Raw genomic sequence first — 19,469 nt, 5'->3', positions numbered from 1 at the left:
AGGGATCACCAGGATCCTGCCTTACTGGGTCGTAGTAACCGGTTAAAGAAACTTTGCACGCAAATAGCTCGTCACCAGGACAGCGGGGGAGAAAAGGGAGCTTTGGCGGGAAAGAAGGGGGCGGGCACAGGGCGGCGGAAGGGGTGGATGCAAGCGCTGTGCTTGGCCCCGATGGGAAGCAGAACGGCTAACTCCTGCCAGGAGTCCTCAGAGGAAACGCGTGCTTCCATTCAGCAATCCGAGACTTGCACGAGGTGACCCGCAGCCCTGTGACTCGCGCGCCGGGAAGCTTTCCGACTTTCCCCGGACACGCCCCGCTCCTCCCCGGAAGCCCGCTCCGGAGGATTTGGCGCGCTTTTGAAGTCTCGGGCGCTCGGATCTCCGCGGCTGGCGACACGCCCCTCTCGGTGCCGCGACATGCCTCAGCCGCCCACTTCGCGGAGGACCCGCGAGGAGGTGGACGCGACGCTGCAAGTCGCCAAGCTGAACACCGCCGAGCTGCTGCCCACCGTGCACTGCCTGAGCTTCGGCCCCGGCACCTGCGGCGCGGCTGCCGGCGACTTCAGCCTGCTGGAGCTGGAGCCCGCACTGTGCCAGCAGCTGGAGGCCGGCCAGAGGTGAGCCGGGATGGGGACCACGGGCACGCTATCCCAGCCCACCTGCCGCGTTTCGTAGTGCGGAAACTCTGAATGAGGAATGGTCCAGAGGGTTGCTTTGATTGGACCAATACAGGCTGGTGGGCGGATCCCCAGCTTGCTGTCATCTGCCAGGAGGCATCCATGCCACTGCTAGACTGACGTCTTAGTTAGGGGACTCAGCTGAACTTAGACAGATGCCAGTGGGAGAATGTCAGGAAGAGAGCTCCAGAGAGTTTTGAAGGCTTCGCCAGTGATGCTGAGGACTCTATAGAACACAGTTGTTTTGTCTCAAACCACAGCGTCAGTATCTATATAGTATTGTTGCCTTTCACTCGGGCTTCTTTTACTTCTCTGTAGGTGGGACAGATGAGGCAAACGTTTAAAGCCGAAGGCAGATATGGTTGGGGGTCACTGACAGAAGATCCAGAGCCGTTTTTAATTCCAGGTCAACTATAAGTTTGCTGCCAAGACCTTTGATTTTAAAACCTAGGAGCCCTGGCTGGGACTGGTTTGGGTTTAGTGGTGAAGTGCTTATGTTATAGATTTCAGACCATAGATGGATCCCCAGTCCGGTGCGGAGGCGAGGGGTGGGGGGAGGGGGGACTGGCTGGAGATGGGGCATGGTTAAGGGTATTTGCGGCTCTTCCAGAGGCAAGCCCCTTTACCGAATGAGCCATTCTGTCATTCTCCTCAACTTGTTTTGGGTCCGTTTATTTTGTGCAGACCTGACTCCTCCAAGTCAATTCCTTCTCGTATTTACTAAGCTTTGATTCCTCCGCTAGATTCATGTGAGTCAGACCATTTAGGTTCTCTTTGAGAGAATTGCCCAAAAACTCCGTTTAGCTGTTTCCATCTGGCTGAATTGGAGACTAAGAAGGACTTAAGGTGTGAAGGATCTTTTCTTTGTTCAGTTCGTTTATAGTAATTATTTAATTTAGTTGGCAAAGCTAATCTATTAAAACATGTCTTTTAACCTCCTCCACCAGGTAGAGTCTCTAGCCAGGCTGGCTGTAAACTCACTCTGTAGCCAAAAAAGACCTTTAACTTCTAATCGTCCCGACTCTGCAGCGCTGGGATTATAGGTGTGCACTACCACTGGCCTTATGCAGTGCTGGAGAGTGAGCTCGGGGCTTTGTGCAGTGCACACTAGGCAAGCCTTCTACCAATGGAGTGAGCTATAGCCCCTAGCTCTCTCTTTCTCTGTGTGTATCAGGAGTTAGCTCTCTCCTCCCTTTGAGGGAGGTAGAATGTCTTGTTTCTATGGCTTCGCGGTGTACCCTGACCGAGTCTCCTGTCTCCATCCCCTCATCTGCCTACTGTTCTGGGTTACAGATGCCCATGAGTGCATCTGACCTTTCATGTAGGCTTTTACTTGATGAACTGTCACCTTGACCTTCTTATTTAGTTTTTGAACAAGAATTGGAACAAAATGTACCCCTCACTTTTTTTCTTTTGCAGAACTTTGTGGAACATTTATTTATTTGTTTTTGATTTAAATAACATTTTTTTCATTTATTTTACATACCAACCAGTTTCCCTCCTCCTCTCCTTCCCTCCCCTCCCCTTTCCCATCCCCCCATCCACTCCTTCTCCATCTCCATTTAGAAAGGGACAGGCCTCCCATGGGTTGCACAAAGCATGGCACATCAAGTTGAGGCAGGACCAAGCTCCTCCCCAGGTAATCCAGCATGGGGAACAGGTTACCAAAAGCCAGCTAAATGCCAGGGAGAGGTCTGCTCTCACTGTTAGAAGCCTTACTAAGAGACCAAGCTAAACGATTGTTACGCACAGGCGAAGGGCCTAAGTTGGTGCCATGCAGACCTCCTGACTGTTGGTCCAACGTCCATGAGCTCCTGCGAGCTCAGGCTAGCTGCCTCTGTGGGTTCCCCCATGATGATCTCCTGATGGGTGCAATCCCTCCTCCCTTTCCTCTGCAAGACTCTTGGAGCTCAGCACAGTGCTTGTCTGTGGGTCTCTGCCTCTGCTTCCATCTGAGTAGAGTATCTCTGATGACAATTAGGGAAGTCACCTATCTGCTTCAGTAGATGGCCCACCACTGCTATCCTTGTGGGTTTCTGGGGGTTTCCCTGGGACCAGGTTTCTCCCTAACTCCGAACATCACCCCCATCAAGCTATCTCTTTTGTTCCTCTTCCCTCCATCATACCTCCAACCCACCTCCTGCACCCAGCCTGCCCAACCCATTCCCTCTAGTTTGTATCTGTCCCCCCACCCTCCACCCCCATTTACTCAGTAGTCTTTTCTACTTCCCCTTCCCAGGGAAATCCATGCATCTCTCTTTAGGCCCTCCTTACTATCTAGCTTCTCTGGAACTGTGGATTGTAGGTTGGTTATTCTACCTCTACCCTTTACTCCTAATAGCCACCTATGAGGGAGTACATACCATGTTTGTCTTTCTGGGTCTGGGTTACCTCACTCAGAATAATTTTGTTCTAGTTCCACCATTTGCCTGCAGATTTCATGAGGTCATCATTCTTTACAGCTGTGTAGTACTCCATTGTGTAAATGTACCACATTTTCCTTATCCATTCTTCGGTTGAGGGACATCTCTGTTGTCTGCAGGTTCTGGCTATTACGAATAATGCTGCTATGAACATAGCTGAGCAAGTATCCTTGTGGTATGATTGCACATTGGTTTTGGTTTTTATGAAACTGGGTCTCACGTATCCTAGACTAATCTCGGCTGGTCTTGTAGCTGAGGGTGACCTTGAACTCCTGATCTTACTTTTCTACTCCTAACAAAAGTGTTTTGGAGTGGGAGTAATAGGTTGTAGAAATGACTGTTAAGGAGTAAATTCCTACACCATTAAGCCAGCAATTCTCAACTGTCCTAATGCGCGACCCCTTAATGTACCTCCTCACGTTGTAGTGATTCCCAGCCATAAAACTATTTCTTTGCTACTTCAAAACTGTAATTTTTCTATGTTGTGAATCGTAATGTAATATTTGATATATAGGATATTTGATATGTGACCCCCAAAGGGTATCAACCCACAGGTTGAGAACCACTGCATTAAACCTTATCGGCACCAAGAGTCAGAACAAAAACAAAAACCAATGCCCTTTCTATTCTTTATACTAAACTAAAGGTTTAGTTTTAGAAAATTCCAGTCTCCTTTTTTAGGTTATTTATTGTTGTTTATTTAAGGAAAGTTGGTCATAGGTGATGAACACAGAACCAACACCTTACCATGTCTGTTGTCTTTGCCTTTCTTCTCCCCCCTCCTGACCATCATCCTCACTCGAACTCCAGTCTTTAGTTTGTAAACAAAGCTCTCATGCTGCGCTCCAGCCTTCTGTTGCCAGGGTCCCGTTTCTGTGCCATGTAGCCGATGATTAGGCTATGCCGTGAACCGAGGAAGACTTGAGTGGGTACCAGCTGCATACTCATCATCTGGGAACTGTTTAGAGATGCAGAATCCTCTGTCTCATCCTAGACTTATCATATCCCAATCTGCTGGTCTTCTCCAAGATGTCTCTGTATGTCTGAGAAGTAAAGCACCACTTTACAGTAAAGCCTGTTTTAGAAGATGCTGAATCATTCTCTTTCCTTTTGCTTTTCTGTTTGGTGTTTTGGTTGTGGTGTTGTTTTGTTTTTAGAAAGGATCTCAAGTAGATCAGGCTGACCTCAAACCCACTATGTGGCTGAGGATGGCCTTGAATTTTCTGACCCTCTTGCCTCCACCTCCCACTTGCTAGAGTCACAAGGGAGTGTCACCATTGACCCTTCAGCTAGCGGAAGGCCACTGCCTCTTGACTAAAGTATCTGGATGCAGTATCTTCTGATTTTCTTAGCATGTCTCTGGTGACATTTGGCCTTCTGGTCTCTTTGAGTGTTGCTGTATTTAGTTATTTTTCTTTGGTTAGGTACCAGACAGATAGCTAGCTCTCAAAAGTCCCAGTGGTTTTCTTTTCTCCCCGCTGTGGACTCCATTATCGTACCACAGGGCACTATATCAATTCCTTTGCTGTTTCTGTGATAAAGAAAATCAAAACAAACAAAAATCCCTACCTTGACCATGGCAGCTTCTAGAAGGAAAAGTTTATTTGGGCTTATGGTTCCAAAGAGTTAAGGGTCCATCGTGATGAGACAGTGTGGTATCAAGCCACAGGCTTGCTGTGCAGCAAGCACAAAGCTGAGAGAGGGAACTGGAAGAAGGCAAGGCTCTATACTTAGAAAACTTGCTCTCAGTGACATACTTCCTCCAGCAAGACTATACCTCCTAAATCTCCCCAAATAGTGTACCAGCTGGGGACCAAGTGTTCAAATGCCTGAACCTGGGGATAGGGTGAGGGAGTGGATTTGTTTTTCGAAGTACCACAGGTACAGCCCCAGGGCTTAATTTGAAATCTGGAAGTCAGAGGATTTGGGCAGTATTTGAAATGAGCTATCCGCTAATGTCTCAGGGAGCCATGTTTTTCTGTCCCCCCCCCCCAACGTTCCTGTAGTTTTGTGATTCGAGGGGACAAAGATGAACAAGCCGTGCTGTGCAGTCAAGACAAAACCTATGACCTGAAGATAGCAGACACGTCCAATATGCTGCTCGTCATCCCTGGCTGCAAAACTCCTGACCAGCTGAAGGGGGAGGAAGCCCAGAGTAACATCGTTCACAGTGAGGTACTGTTTTGTCCTATGCGCATGTTTGAGAAGGAAGTCTGTGTTCTAAGTTTGCCTTTGGTTAAAAACTTTTGGTGTAAGATACGTGTTATCATAGGGAATCTAAAAAATTCTTTATTAAAGTTTTTCAATATTATTTTAGTTCTTTTTGAATTTGTAAATTCTCTTTAGTTTCCTTTTTGCCTCAGACACATGCAGTATTTCTCTTAATGTGGTCTGTATGCTATTAGACAACCTTTGTTTTTTAAAAATTCATTTTATTTTGTAGAAGTTTTATGTCTAAACCATGTGCATGCAGTACACTTTGAGGCCAGAAGAGGGCATCAAATAGCCCTGGAACTGGAGTTCCAGACGGTTGTCAGCTGCCATGTATGTGAGATATATATATATATATATATATATATATATATATATAGAGAGAGAGAGAGAGAGAGAGAGACAGGGTCTCATTGTGTACCCCTGACTGGTCTGAAACTCATAGAGATCCACCTCCCTCTGACTCCTGAGTGCTGTGATTAAAGCATGTGCTGCCATGCCAGACCCTGTGTTTTGTTTTGAATGCTTTATTTATTTTTATTTTATATGTATGAGTGTTTGGCCTGCATGTATCCTATGCACCACCGTGCTTGGCAGTTTTCTTATTTATTTTCTATTTTCAGTTGTTCCCATCTGGTTGGTAGAATTGCCACCGATTCACTCCTTCCAGAGTGTTTCTAGAGTATTCCTGAGATGGGATGCTCAAGTATGGATGATCATTTTATTGGCAGAGTTTTTCCTTTTTTTGTTTATTTGTTTGTTTTTTCTGAGACAGTGTTCCTTTGTGTAGACTAGGCTGGCCTTGAACTCAAGAGATCTACTTGCCTCTGCCTACTGAGTGCTGGGATCAAAGGTATTCTCCACCACCGCTCGGTGGTAGTGCTTTCTTTTTCTTTTTAAAAATGTTTTCATTTTACATACCAACCCCAGTTCCCCCTCCCTCCCCTTCTCCTGCCACTCTACCTACCCCCCTTCACTTCTCAGAGGGGATAAGGTGTTCTTGGGGAGTCAACAAAGTCAGGCAAACCAAGTTGAGGCAGGACCAAGCCCATCACCCCTGCATCAAGACTGAGCAAAGGATCCCACTATAGGGAATGGGCTCCAAAGAGTCAGTTCATACATCCAGGATAGGTCCTGGTCCCAGGAGTGCTTTTCTTAATGGGCTTTGCAAAGTAGTTGAGATGACTGGAAAGGTACCACGGAGCAAAGGTGGCTTTGTGGGAATGTTTTATCCTTTAGAAAGGCCGCAAAGACTTATTGCTGCATTGTGATTTCTAGATCTTTGGTTTCTCTAATAATTATTGGGAGTTAAGAAGATGCAGACCTAAATTAAAAAAGCTAAAGAGACTTCTGATGGAAAATACCTATGAAGGCCCTGGCACTCAAAAAGAAGACGACCCAAGCCGCTCAAAAGTAAGACTATTATTTCCTGGTTTTATTTGAAATTTTAAAATGTAATGGTTATTAAAAAAAATTGTTTTAGCTGGCCTGGAACTTGCAGTTGCCTCCCTGCCTATTTCCTCACATACTGGGGTTGTGTGTGTGTGTCAACATCTATTACTGGTGATAGTCTTATTTTTGAAATTTGTGTTTTTATAAAAGTTTCAAACATTAGCCAGTCAGTGATGGCGCACACTTTTACTCTCAGTGCACACTTTTAATCTCAGTACTCGGAGATAGAGGCTGGCAGATCTCTGTGAGTTTGAGGCCAGCCTGGTCTACAGAGCTAGTAGTTCCAAATACTGTCTCAAAAATAAGCAAGCAAGCAAACACAAAAGGTTTCATACAGCCAGGCGGTGGTGGCGCACGCCTTTAATCCCAGCACTCGGGAGGCAGAGGCAGGCGGATCTCTGTGAGTTCGAGGCCAGCCTGGTCTACAAGAGCTAGTTCCAGGACAGGCTCCAAAACCACAGAGAAACCCTGTCTCGAAAAAACCAAAAAAAAAAAAAAAAAAAAAAGGAAAAAAAAAAGAAAAAAGGTTTCATACATAAAGCAATCTGGGTAGACACAGAGTGGCATGCTGTCAAGACTCTGCCATCTAAATGTGCTTGATTTCACGTGACCTAGGAAGCTAAGCAAGGATCCTGCCTGGTGTCATGGGCCCTTGTCATCCCAGACTCCCAATATTTCCTTGGTTGGGTTAGACTTTGCGGAATCAAAACAAGAGGAAAAGCAGGATTGGGCTGAGTTAGTACTTGGATGGGAGACTACACAGGAGACATGGGACCGGTGTGTGCTTCGGGCTTTAGTTAAGGATGTAAACTGATATTCCATTGTGGGGTCCGTTTTCTCATAACTGGCTGATCTTCCAGAGGTCCTGAGTTCCATTCCCAGCAACCACATGGTGGCTCACAACCGTCTGTAATGAGATCTGGCGCCCTCTTCTGTCCCACAGGGATACATGCAGGCAGAATATTCTATATATCATAAATAAATAAATCTTTAAAAAATACACATCACACAGCGTTTACCATTTTAGTAAGTTCAGTAGCATTTAGTATGTTCATGGTAATGTGTCATCATCAACACCATCCATCTCTACAACATTTTATCTTTATAAACTCCCTACTAATTAAATAATTAATAACTCCCCCCCCCCCCGGAAATGGCAACAACTCACTACTTCTTGTCTTTATGAATTTCACTATTAACACAGCATGAAAGTACAAACATATATTTATTTGTCCTTTGTACAGATAGGTGTTTTACATTTATTTATTTATTTATTTATTTATTTGGTATGTGTGGTGTGTAGGTGGTGGTGGTGAGTATGGAGGTCAGAGGTCAATTTGCAGGATCACGTTCTCTCTCCCACCTTGTGGATTCTGGACATTGAACCTAAGTCATCAGACTTTGGTGGGAACCACCTTTACCTACAGAGCCATTTCAGCAGCCCTGGGTTTTTGTTTGTTTGTTTGTTTTTTTGTTTTTGAGATTGGCGTCTGTTGAATATGTATGTGAGAGGTGGGTGTACATCCTATGGCATGAATGTGGAGGTCAGAGGACAGCTTTATGGTGTCAGTTCTCTCTTACCTTTATGTGGGTTCCAGGAATGAAACTCAGGTATCAGGCTTGCAACGGCAAGCATTTTACCTATTAAAACCATTAGCTGTTGAGACATCTTCCCAGCTCTTAGACCAGATCTTGAGATCCCCTGCCTCCACCTCCAGAGGACATCGATCACAGGTGTCCCGCACCATGACCAGCAAATAGTGTTCTAGAGTACAAAACTTAATCCTTTTTATAAAGTCTGGTTGATGACTCTAGTCACCCTCCTCCTCCTTTTCTTCCTCCTCCTCTTCCCCCTGCTTTTCTTTTTTTTTTTTTGGTTTTTCGAGACAGGGTTTCTCTGTGGTTTTGGAGCCTGTCCTGGAACTAGCTCTTGTAGACCAGGCTGGTCTCGAACTCACAGAGATCCGCCTGTCTCTGCCTCCCGAGTGCTGGGATTAAAGGCGTGCGCCACCACTGCCCGGCTCCCCCTGCTTTTCTTGTTCGTTGTTTTTGTTTTTGTTTTTAGATAGAATCGCAGTAGGCTAACTCAAAATTTTCTTCCTTCAGCTTTCCACGTGCTAGGATTACAGGTATGTGCCATCACACCTGGCTATGTCTTTTGTTTTTTTATCATTTGTATTTTTAGTGTCCTACTCAATAAACCATTGCCAAGTGCAATGACATCAAGATTTGCTCCTGTTTTCAGACATATTTTGATTTTGTATTACAATCATTTATGCGTTAACAAAGGAAACTATTAGTGTTTCAACCAGCTGTATTTACTGACTCTACAAAACTCAATAAGAAAACTAAGAAGGTAATATTTCTCAAACCATTTAGATATTTATCTATTTTGCTTGTTTGTTTCAGTATACAACTGAAGATTTGCTTGATCAAATTCAGGCAAGTGAGGAAGAACTAATGGCCCAGTTGCAAGTCCTAAATGCCTGTGAGATTGGAGGTAGTGTAACTCTTCCCATTCATAATAGTGAAATTGTATCATAAGCAAGCAAGAAGCTTTGGGGCACCTTAACCATGTTGCATGCTTATTTAATTTCCTTTTAACTTCAAAGGTAATGATATCAGGAGTGGAAGAGTATTTCTTGAATATGTGTGAGACCATACATGCGCGTGTGTGCATACACACACACACACACACGATGCTGATGTTTGTCTTGGACTAGCCTATAAGATGATCTTTACATGAGGTCAATCTGTCACTCTGTGTACAGTGACATTTTAATTACTCGCTGCAGATATTTCCCTTTAAAAGTCCTTAAATATCAAGTAGATATTTTCATTTGTATCAATTTTTATTTTATTTATTTATTTTGGTTTTTCGAGACAGGGTTTCTCTTTGTAGTCTCGGCTGTCCTAGAACTCACTCTATGGACCATGCTGGCCTCAACTCAGAGATCTACCTGCCTCTACTTCTCGAGTGTGCCACCATAAAACATTTTTCATTTTGTTTTTTGATTTTTTTTTTTTTTTTTGAGACAGGGTTTCTCTGTAGCTTTGGAGCCTGTCCTGAAACTAGCTCTTGTAGACTAGGCTGGCCTTGAACCCACAGAGATCCTCCTGGATTAAAGGCGTGCCCCAACACTGCCTGGCTTAAATCAACTTTTAAATAGGTAAAATATGAAGGCCTAGCAAGGGTCTGGGATTGTGTTAGTGACAGTCGTGGCATCAGCGCTAGATCTTTGGATCAGAATGAGTTCAACAGCTTCATTTAATTTTCAGGTAGCTCAGAATGTGTGTTGTGCTTCTTCATCTGAGGTTGCCAGTTCGATAATGACCATACATTATTTATAATTTAAGCACATGGGAAAGATCCAGGTATGTTGAGCTCAGAGATGATGGAGAAGTTGTTCTGTCCTTTAAGGGTTTGATTGACTTCTGCTCTGGAGTATAGCATTTTTGTCAGCATCTGAATCTAGAGTCATCACTGAGTCCATGTTTGTATGCACCTGTGAACCACCTGTTTGTCTGTCTGTCTATCTATCTATCTATCTATCTATCTATCTATCTATCTATCTACTTACCTATCTACCTATCCATCCATCATCTATCTGTCTGTCTGTCTGGCCTGGAAGTCACTAAATCAACAGTTCTCAACCCCTTTGGGAGTCAAATGACCCTTTCACAGGGATCGGCTACCATATATCCTACATATCAGATTTTTATATCACAACTCATTACAGTAGCAAAATTATGATTATGAAGTAGCAACGAGGATACTTATAGTTTGGGGTCAGCACAGCATGAGGAACTGTATTAAAGGAAGTAGGAAGGCTGAGGACCACTGCACTAGATAGATCAGGCTAGTTTAGAACTTATGAAAATCCTTCTGTCTCTGCTTCCCGAGTACTGGTGCTAAAGGCATATGCCACTATGCCTGGCTAAAAATGCACTCTTAACTTGCCTAGAGAAACAACTTGATTGTTCACCTATTAGGAAGAAAGAAATTAGTATGGTTTTGTGGATATTCTATTCATTTTTCTCATAATCTTCCAAACAAGGTTAGCTTTTGTGTGCCTTGTCCCTTAAATATGGAAAATTCTTTAAATAAAAACTGCAAACACCCCCTACTCCCCCCACTTTTTATTTAGATAGGGTTTCTCTGGCTGGCCTTGGCCATCCTGAAATTCTCTCTGTGGACCAGGCTGGCCTCGAACTCAGATCTGCCTGCCTCTGTCTCCCGAGTGCTGAGATTAAAGGCATGTGCTGCCACCTCCTGGTGCTTTTTTTTTCCTGGTTTTTTGAGACAGGGTTTCTCTTTAGCTTTTGGAGCCTGTCCTGGAACTCGCTCTTGTAGACCAGGCTGGCCTCGAACCCACAGAGATCCTCCTGCCTCTGCCTCCCCAGTGCTGGGATTAAAGGGGTGCGCCACCACCGCCTGGCACACCTCCTGGTGCTTAATGATACTTTCAACTTCCCAGAATATGGACTGAATTATTTTTCTTGCAAAATGATAGCTGTGAGCTTGCAAGTGGTATCTGTGCCATCAGTTTTAAAATGGCTATTAAATCCTTAGAGGGTGTCGCTCTGTAGCGCCGGCTGGCGTGGAACTGGAACTTGCTACGCAGCCAGCTGCAGTGAACTTTTGAAGTTCTTTCTGCCTCAGCTTCCAGAGTGCTAGGGGCATAGGGATACACTACCGCATCCAGGGGCATGTCAAATCCTTTCACAGAAGTAGGGACAGGTGCCTTTCAAGTTAATTTTATGGTTAGCATATGAAGAGACATATTCCATGGTGACATTTGTTGTTTTTTTTTTCAAGACAGGGTTTCTCATCTGGGCAGTGGTGGCGCAAGCCTTTAATCGCAGCATTTAGGGAGGCAGAAGCAGGCGGATCTCTGTAAGTTTAAGGCCACCCTGGTCTTACAAAGTGAGTTCTGGACAACCAGAGATACACAGAGAAATCCTGTCTTGAAAAATCAAAAAAGAACAAAGGCAGGGTTTCTCTCTGTAACCCTGGCTGCCTAGAACTCTGTAGACCAAGCTGGCCTTGAATTTAGAGATTCGCCTGTCTCTGCTTCCTGAGTGCTAGGATTAAAGGTGTGTACCACCACCCCACCACCGCCTAGCCCACTGTGACATTTTCATGTGTGTATCTTTCTGCTTTGTTCTTAGCCACCTCCCACTGCCCCTCCATCACCTGTCTGCCTTCTCTGGTAATGACATTCTTCCCAGCGAATAGGTCCCCTTTTGGCTTAATGACATGGATATTCCCTTAATTTTTCTTCCTTCCCCTCTCCCATTAAAAGTCTTCCTTATAATCCTGTTTCTTCCTTCATACTGTACATATAAGTCTCTCTCTCTCTCGCCTCTCTCTCTCTCTCTCTCTCTCTCTCTCACACACACACACACACACACACACACACGCACACACACAATTTTAAATCTAAATTCTACGTATTTGAGAAAACATGGTATTTGTCTTTCCCAGTCTAGTTCATTTCTCTTAACATAATGTTCTCCATGTCCATCCATTTTCCTTCAAATGTCTTCATTTAATTCTTTACTGCTGAAGGAGATTCCATTGTGTATATATGTAGGCAGTATCTGTAGAAATAGGGAAAGGCATCTTGGTCCCCCAGTGGTTATTTTTCTTGTCCACTCCCTACCAGAATCTGTCATTCAGTGAGCTGGGCTTCTTCCTTTGTGCTGTGAGAACACATTTTCAGACATGATCAGCAGCATCATGCAGCACAGATTACCCCAGGCTATCCCTCACTGAGAGTCTCTTCCCAGGCCACTCTCGATTGTGTCCAGTTGACAATTAACAGTAGCCACCACCATGCCTTATGGGTAAGAGGGTGTTCTTGCTTTATTTATTGATTATCTAATCACTTCACTTAAAATGTTCTTTGGTAAGTTTGCCATTTGGAATTTGTAGGTTATTGGAGAATTCTTGAATTTGATTATGAGATCAGACTTCTGAATCATGTAACTCAGCTTGTGGATTCCGAATCCTGGTCTTTTAGTAAAGTCCCCTTGGCTGTGTGCCTGCAGGAACTTGGGCCTTTGGAGCCAGAGTGAGTATTTCTCTTCTTACCACTTGCTGGTTTCTTTAGGACAATGAAAATTCTTTTCCACACTAGATGGGAACTGGGATATAGCATTTACATTCTGACATGGAAAAGTATTTTAATTTTATTTTATGCATATGAGTTTTTGCCTGCATTTCTGTATGTGCATCAGGTACAAGGCTGCGGCCTACAGACGTCAGATGAGGGTACCAGTTCCCTGGAACGGGAGTTAACTGGTGGTTCTGAGCCACCAGCTGGGTGCTTAAAAGTGAACCTTGCTCTTAACCTCTGAGCTGCTCTGTAACCCAGAGGGGGGAGAAAATTAAAATGGAAGACCAGAAAGGATTTGAGACTTTGGGTCACTGGGGTGAATAAATCTGCTTCATCTTTCCTACTTTTATTTTGGTCACAAAAAAATTGGTGGTGCTCTTAGGGAGGATGAGGGAGGGGGACTTGATGGGGGAGGGGGAGGGAAATGGGAGGTGGTGGCGGGGAGAAGGCAGAAATCTTTAATAAATAAATAAATAAATAAATTTAAAAAAAAGAATCAAAGATAAATATAAAAATATAAAAAAGATTGGTGGTGGTATTTGAGCTACTGTATAACATCGAAAGTAGACTACATAATTCATGCAAAATGTGTAGCACAGGCCTGGCATGTAGCATTTCCCAGAATATTTAAATTAGTTCTTAAGTATTATTTATCATCCAACTAATTTATTATTTCAAATCGTTAGTTTATATCTGAGTTTATAGTTAGCAACTGGGTCTAAAGTGTTTATAAAATGCTGAGAAGTTTTCTTGTGTGTTTTAAACTTTCAGGGAAATGATTGAACACTGTCTTAAATGCTATGGAAAGAAATATGTGGATGAAGGTAAAGACTGGAAAGTATTCTCATCGAGACTTTAACTTGTATGATAAATAGGGGTGTTGGTGTTAATAAGAACCTCTGTGGGAGGTGAACAGAGGTACAGGATCCCTTCAAGCCACTCTGCTGAGGTGAAGGAGGTGCTAATATTGTATTGAATAATAAGGTAGTACGGTGTCAGTGAGATGGCCGAGCCAGGCCCGATGACCTGAGTTTTATCCCCAGTATAGGATGAGAACAGACTCCCTGAAAGTTGTCATCTGATCCTCACGTTCATGTTGTGGCATGCATGAGCCCACATGGATACATGCACACACACACAAAGAAAGTAAATAAACAAATGCCATTTTGTAAACAAGGTTGTGACCTTATCTGATGTTGTTTCCTTAGATGAAGTTTATTTTGAATTGAATGCAGACAAAATATGCCGAGTGACAGCGGAGATGCTCCTGCAGAATGCCGTGAAGTTTAACCTCGCCGAGTTTCAGGAAGTGTGGCAGCAGAGTGTCCCCGAGGGAATGACGACCCGGCTTGATCAGCTCAAGGTTAGGCTGATGGGGGCTGTACCTGGGATTCCCCAAGTGACGTCTGACTAGGTGATGTCACTCGTGTCCTGGAGCTCAACTGGGAGATACTTTATTTTCCTCGACACCCATCAGGGTACAGAGTACAGTCTTTGTCTGCCCCATCACAAAGTCCTTTAACTCCCCTAGTGCTTATAGACGGCTGTTGGGGCTGCAGGTGTGACATAGTTGGTAGAACAGAACACTTGCCTACTACCCACCCCACAAAGCCCTGAGTTCAATCCTCAGCACCCCATAAAGAATCAAGCATGGTGGTGTATGCTTTTAATCCCCAGCATTTAGGGTAGATGCCAGAGAATCAGGAGTTCAAGATCATCCTGGCTACACAATGAGGTTATGTCAATCTGGGCTAGAGAAGACCCTGCTTCAAAAACGGGGGGGGGGGGGGGGGGGCGAATGGGGACAAATAAGCAAGCAAATAACTTCCTCCCCTAAACAATGCTGGCCAAATAGGTAACAGTGGAAAGCAAGAAATGGCACTCCATAGCTAAGAGTGCTTGCCACCAAACCCGACAGGCCGAGTTTAATCTTTAGGACTCACATGATGGAAAGAGAAAAATGACTCTTAATGTATCCTCTGATTTCTACATGTGTGCTTTTGAGGACACACCTTTCCTCTGTACTGTACTACACACACATGCACACTTTAAAAATGTAAGAAACAAACAGAAATAGATACTGGGTGATGGATAGAGAAGTCTTATAGCGACTCCTGACCACTCAGGTATGGGATTTGGATACCAGAATTTAGGTTCTCTAGACTTCCTGTTTCCCCAAGGCAGTGGGAGTGGAGCAGGTATCCTCTGTGATCTCGACATGTGGCTCTCGGGCTCAGAAGAGGTATCTGAGTAGAGAATACAAACATTACAGTCCTGAGCAAGGGCACTTCAGGCTGTGGGGTAGGATGAGGTCCCCGGGACAGGCGGAGAAAGAGGTAATGGGATGGGGTGGAGGTCTGGGAATCAACATGGGCAGTAAGACTGAGAAGAAGGCGGTGGTGTCAGAGGGGGAGAGATGAGAGGGAAAGTGTCCTGGGCATTAACAAGGGGATGGAGCTGGTGAGGTGAAGTGAAGAAGCCGAGGAAGGGGCATTTGGCAATGACTGATCACTGGCGACAATTGTCACTAAAGCTCTCGTGGTAAACTGTTGACTGTGGCAGCCAGGTTGCAGAGGGTAAAGAAATCACAGCGTAAAGGAACGCTTTTATGAAATGGCAGCCTGTAAGGCTCTGGATAGACTTTCTGTGAAGTTTCATGTTGCTGGTATTTTAAATTCCTTGGGCTAAATCTAATGACAAAAGAAATGAGTCATATTTAAATATGAGGTCTTTACTTTAACTGCCTTTTGTCCTTCTTGTCTCTTGTAGGGTTTAGCACTGGTGGATAGAAACTCAAGACCGGAAATCATATTCCTGCTCAAAGTGGACGATTTGCCTGAGGGAACACAGGAGCGCTTCAATAGTCTATTCTCTCTCAGGGAAAAGTGGACAGAAGAAGACATCGCTCCGTATATCCAGTAAGTAATTCATTCACTGTGGGCTACGGTGTTCCTTAAAATGTGGCATGGGGTTTCAGATTTAGACCCGAACGCGACATTGCTGTGTAGTCCCTGAGGATACTGTGTCCCTTGAAACTCCCTCAGACAGCATCCTCCCATCGTCTGATTACTCATCCTAAAGGTAGAATATGTGCTCTCTTTCTTCCTTAACATTCCTTCTGGATTTCTCTGCTCTCCTCCCTACAAGACCACAGTTCTCCAGGTGTGGGGGGGGATATACCCGTGTCCCAAAGGGTATTGATTGCCAACTCCTGTCTTCCCTGCTGCCTACGTCATTGCTTGTAGCATTGTTCTTTTCTTCTTTTATATTTATATTTATCTACTAATCTTTGTTTATGTGGGAGTGTGCACATGCACATTCTTGTGTGTGTATGTGTGGGGTGGTGAAGGCAGGTGCTCCACCCCCACTCATAACAGCCATATTTGAACTATCTCTTGTTTTTTTTTTTTGTTGTTGTTGTTGTTTTTTTTTTTTTTTTTTTTGAGACAGGGTTTCTCTGTGGTTTTGGAGCCTGTCCTGGAACTAGCTCTGTAGACCAGGCTGGTCTCGAACTCACAGAGATCCGCCTGCCTCTGCCTCCCGAGTGCTGGGATTAAAGGCGTGCACCACCACCGCCCAGATTGAACTATCTCTTTTGGTCCTTTCCAAGACCTGGCTTCTTGAGTTATCTTTTCTCCCACACTAGATCCTCCCCATCACACATGTCCTATCGCGTCACCAGACCACAAAGCAACCTACTGACCCCATGTCCTTTTCTTTCCTTCATAAGAAACTGCCTGATTGAGCTAGCCAAGTGCTCTACCACTGAGCTGTATCTTCAGCCCTATTTATTCATTTATTTGTACGAGGGAGAGGGAGGAGCGTGTGTCACAGCTCATGTGTAGAAATCAGACAACTTTTAAGAGTTGGTTCCTTCTATGTTTTCAATGATCTCAGGCCATCAGCTAGTAAATGCCTTCATCTGCTGAACCATTCATTGATCCTCATCCTTCTTAAGTTTTCCTTCCTCCCTCCTTCCTTCTCCCTCTCCTCTTCCTCCTTTGTTGAGATAGGTTCTTACTAGATTGCTTGGGTAGGCCTGGAACTTACTCATATTTCAGTCAGGACCTCAGTCTGTGATTGTTTTACCCTCCAGAGGCAAAGATTACAGGATTACAAACCTGTGCCAATAGGCTCAGCTGCATTTTCTTTTTTGCTCATGTTTCCATGGGTACCTTCATCCAGGCCTGAATAAATATAGTGACTTCCTTATTCTATTTTCAATGTTGATGTTTACCATGACCTTGTTAAACATTGAAAATTATCAATATAATGAATCTTCCATGTTCTTGGTGCCAAGATTCCATAATCAACTCATTTCCTCCATCATTTATACCTCAGATCAGACTGGGTGGTGGTGGCGCACGCCTTTAATCCCAGCACTCGGGTGGCAGAGGCAGGCGGATCTCTGGGAGTTCGAGGCCAGCCTGGTCTACAGGAGCTAGTTCCAGGACAGGCTCCAAAGCTATGGAGAAACCCTGTCTCGAAAAACCAAAAAAACCAAACCAAAAGAAACAAACAAAAAATAAACCTCAGATCATATTATGTTTTTTCTACTGTTTAAAATACTACTATTAGCTTTGGCATTGTATTTACAATTAAATTGCAAGCCCTTTCTGTGTACTTTATGGCCCTCTTTCCCGTCATGCTATCTTCTCTCTCCTCAAATTATGCTTCTGGCAGTCTTCTTTCTGAGGTACATCAACTCAAGTCCAAGAAGGGCAGGCAGTCTAGACAAGCCCATACTTGGCAACCCTGACTCTAGATGCCTCCATATCCCATTGCTTCTATTTCTAATTTAAAGGTTACATGATATAATGGAAATAGCATGGGAATTTGAAGCCATACACACATGATGGCAAAATTTGACTCTTATTTACTGCCTCCTCCGTTTGTTTCCTAATATCTAACAGAGTTGAATAACTCATAACGTCTATTGTAAGGGTTAAAAGAAATGATATATGTAATCTATCTAGTTCAATTAAGACATAGCAATGGTGTAGCAAGCTTTGTTGTCGTCCACCAGCTCACAAATAATGACATGGAGACTTACTAATTATGAAAGCTTGGCTTTAGCTTAGGCTTGTCCCACTAGCTCTTATAACTTAAAAGAACTCATTAATATTAACCTATGTTTTGCCTTGTGGCTTTTTACCTTTCTTTCCTTCTGTATGTCCAATTTCCTCCTCGGCTTCCGACTCTGGACCTAGCTTCATCTCCTTCCTCTTTCTCTGCCTGGAACTCTCGCCTATACCTCCTGCCTAGCTATTGGTCGTTCAGCTTTTTAGTCCACCAATCACAGCAAATACGTCTTCACAGTGTACAACTATCCCACAACAGAGTTTTCACTGTTCTTCTCATAGGGCTATTAGAACGATGGTTTTAAGCCAGGTTTGGTAGCACCCACCTTTAGTCCCGCATTCGGGAGGCAGAGGTAGGTGCATCTCTGAATTCGAGGCCAGCCTGAGATTAAATTTTACTTATGATTATTGTGTATGGACATGATGTGTGAATGAGCACATATGCCACAACACGCATGTACAGATCAGAGGGCATTCTTGTAGCCTTTTTTTCTCCTCTCACCTTGCAAGTTCAGGGATCAAACACAGATTGCCAGGTTTGTTCAGCAAGCACCTTTATCTGCTGAATCATCTTGCTGAACCCTACAAAGAGAGTTCCAAGACAGCTAGGGATATACAGAAAAACGCTGTCTCAAAAAAAAAAAAAAAACAAAAACAAAAAACAACAACAACAACAAAATGGCCTTAGGAGGTAGAGATAAACCAAGCAGTACTGTTATCATTTTATGTTCCCTAAAATATTCATGGAATTTATTTATTTTTATTCCCACAGAGATTTGTGCGGAGAGAAGCAAACTGTAGGTGCGTTACTTACTAAATATTCTCGTTCTTCAATGCAAAATGGTGTGAAAGTTTATAATTCAAGAAGACTCATTTCTTAAAAGAATGGCACATACCCGATGGTGGTGGCACATGCTTTTAGTCCCAGCACTCCGGAGGCAGAGACAGGTGAATCTATGTGAATTCGGGGCCAGCCTGGTCTACAGAGTGAGCTCCAGGACAGGCTCCAAAGCTACAGAGAAACCCTGTCTCAAGAAACAAAGAAAGAATGGGGCACTTTCTTTCTAAATTGCTTCATAAAGTTGCTGGATATAATAAAAGAAGATTCTCTTGCCTATTTTTATCCCTGACTTTTTTAAAGATTAAATTTTACTTATGATTATTATATATGCATATGATGTGTGCATGGGCACATATACTACAACATGCGTGTAGAGATCAGAGGGCTTTCTTGTATATGTACATGATGTGTGCATGGGCACATATACCACAACATGCATGTAGAGATCAGAGGACTTCCTTGTAGTCTTTTGTTTCTCTGGTGCAATAATATATTTCCATATACTTCAGGTTACATTTTTATAATACTCACTAAATACAAGGATGAAAAATAAAAACTTCATGGTGGTGGCACATTCTTTTAATCCCAGCACTCAGGAGGAAGAGGCAGGTGAATCTATGAATTTCAGGTCAGCCTGGTCTACAGAAGAAGTCCAAGACAGT

General features: G+C 43.8%; 1 protein-coding gene across 1 annotated transcript; it reads left to right on the top strand.

The window, feature by feature from the left end:
• The first annotated feature begins 337 nt into the window (after positions 1 to 337).
• Dscc1 (DNA replication and sister chromatid cohesion 1) lies at positions 338 to 19,014 on the top strand. Its single transcript, XM_057792415.1, has 9 exons — positions 338 to 617; positions 5,107 to 5,275; positions 6,590 to 6,724; positions 9,173 to 9,263; positions 12,702 to 12,840; positions 13,657 to 13,709; positions 14,094 to 14,248; positions 15,655 to 15,803; positions 18,739 to 19,014. The coding sequence occupies exons 1-9, from the start codon at positions 418 to 420 to the stop codon at positions 18,845 to 18,847; spliced, it is 1,200 nt and encodes a 399-aa protein (XP_057648398.1). The 5' UTR covers positions 338 to 417; the 3' UTR covers positions 18,848 to 19,014.
• The last annotated feature ends 455 nt before the right edge of the window (positions 19,015 to 19,469 follow it).

The sequence above is a fragment of the Chionomys nivalis genome, chromosome 17 (assembly GCF_950005125.1).
Source record: "Chionomys nivalis chromosome 17, mChiNiv1.1, whole genome shotgun sequence".
Taxonomy (NCBI): Eukaryota; Metazoa; Chordata; class Mammalia; order Rodentia; family Cricetidae; genus Chionomys; species Chionomys nivalis.
This window is presented reverse-complemented; position numbering and strand designations above follow the sequence as displayed.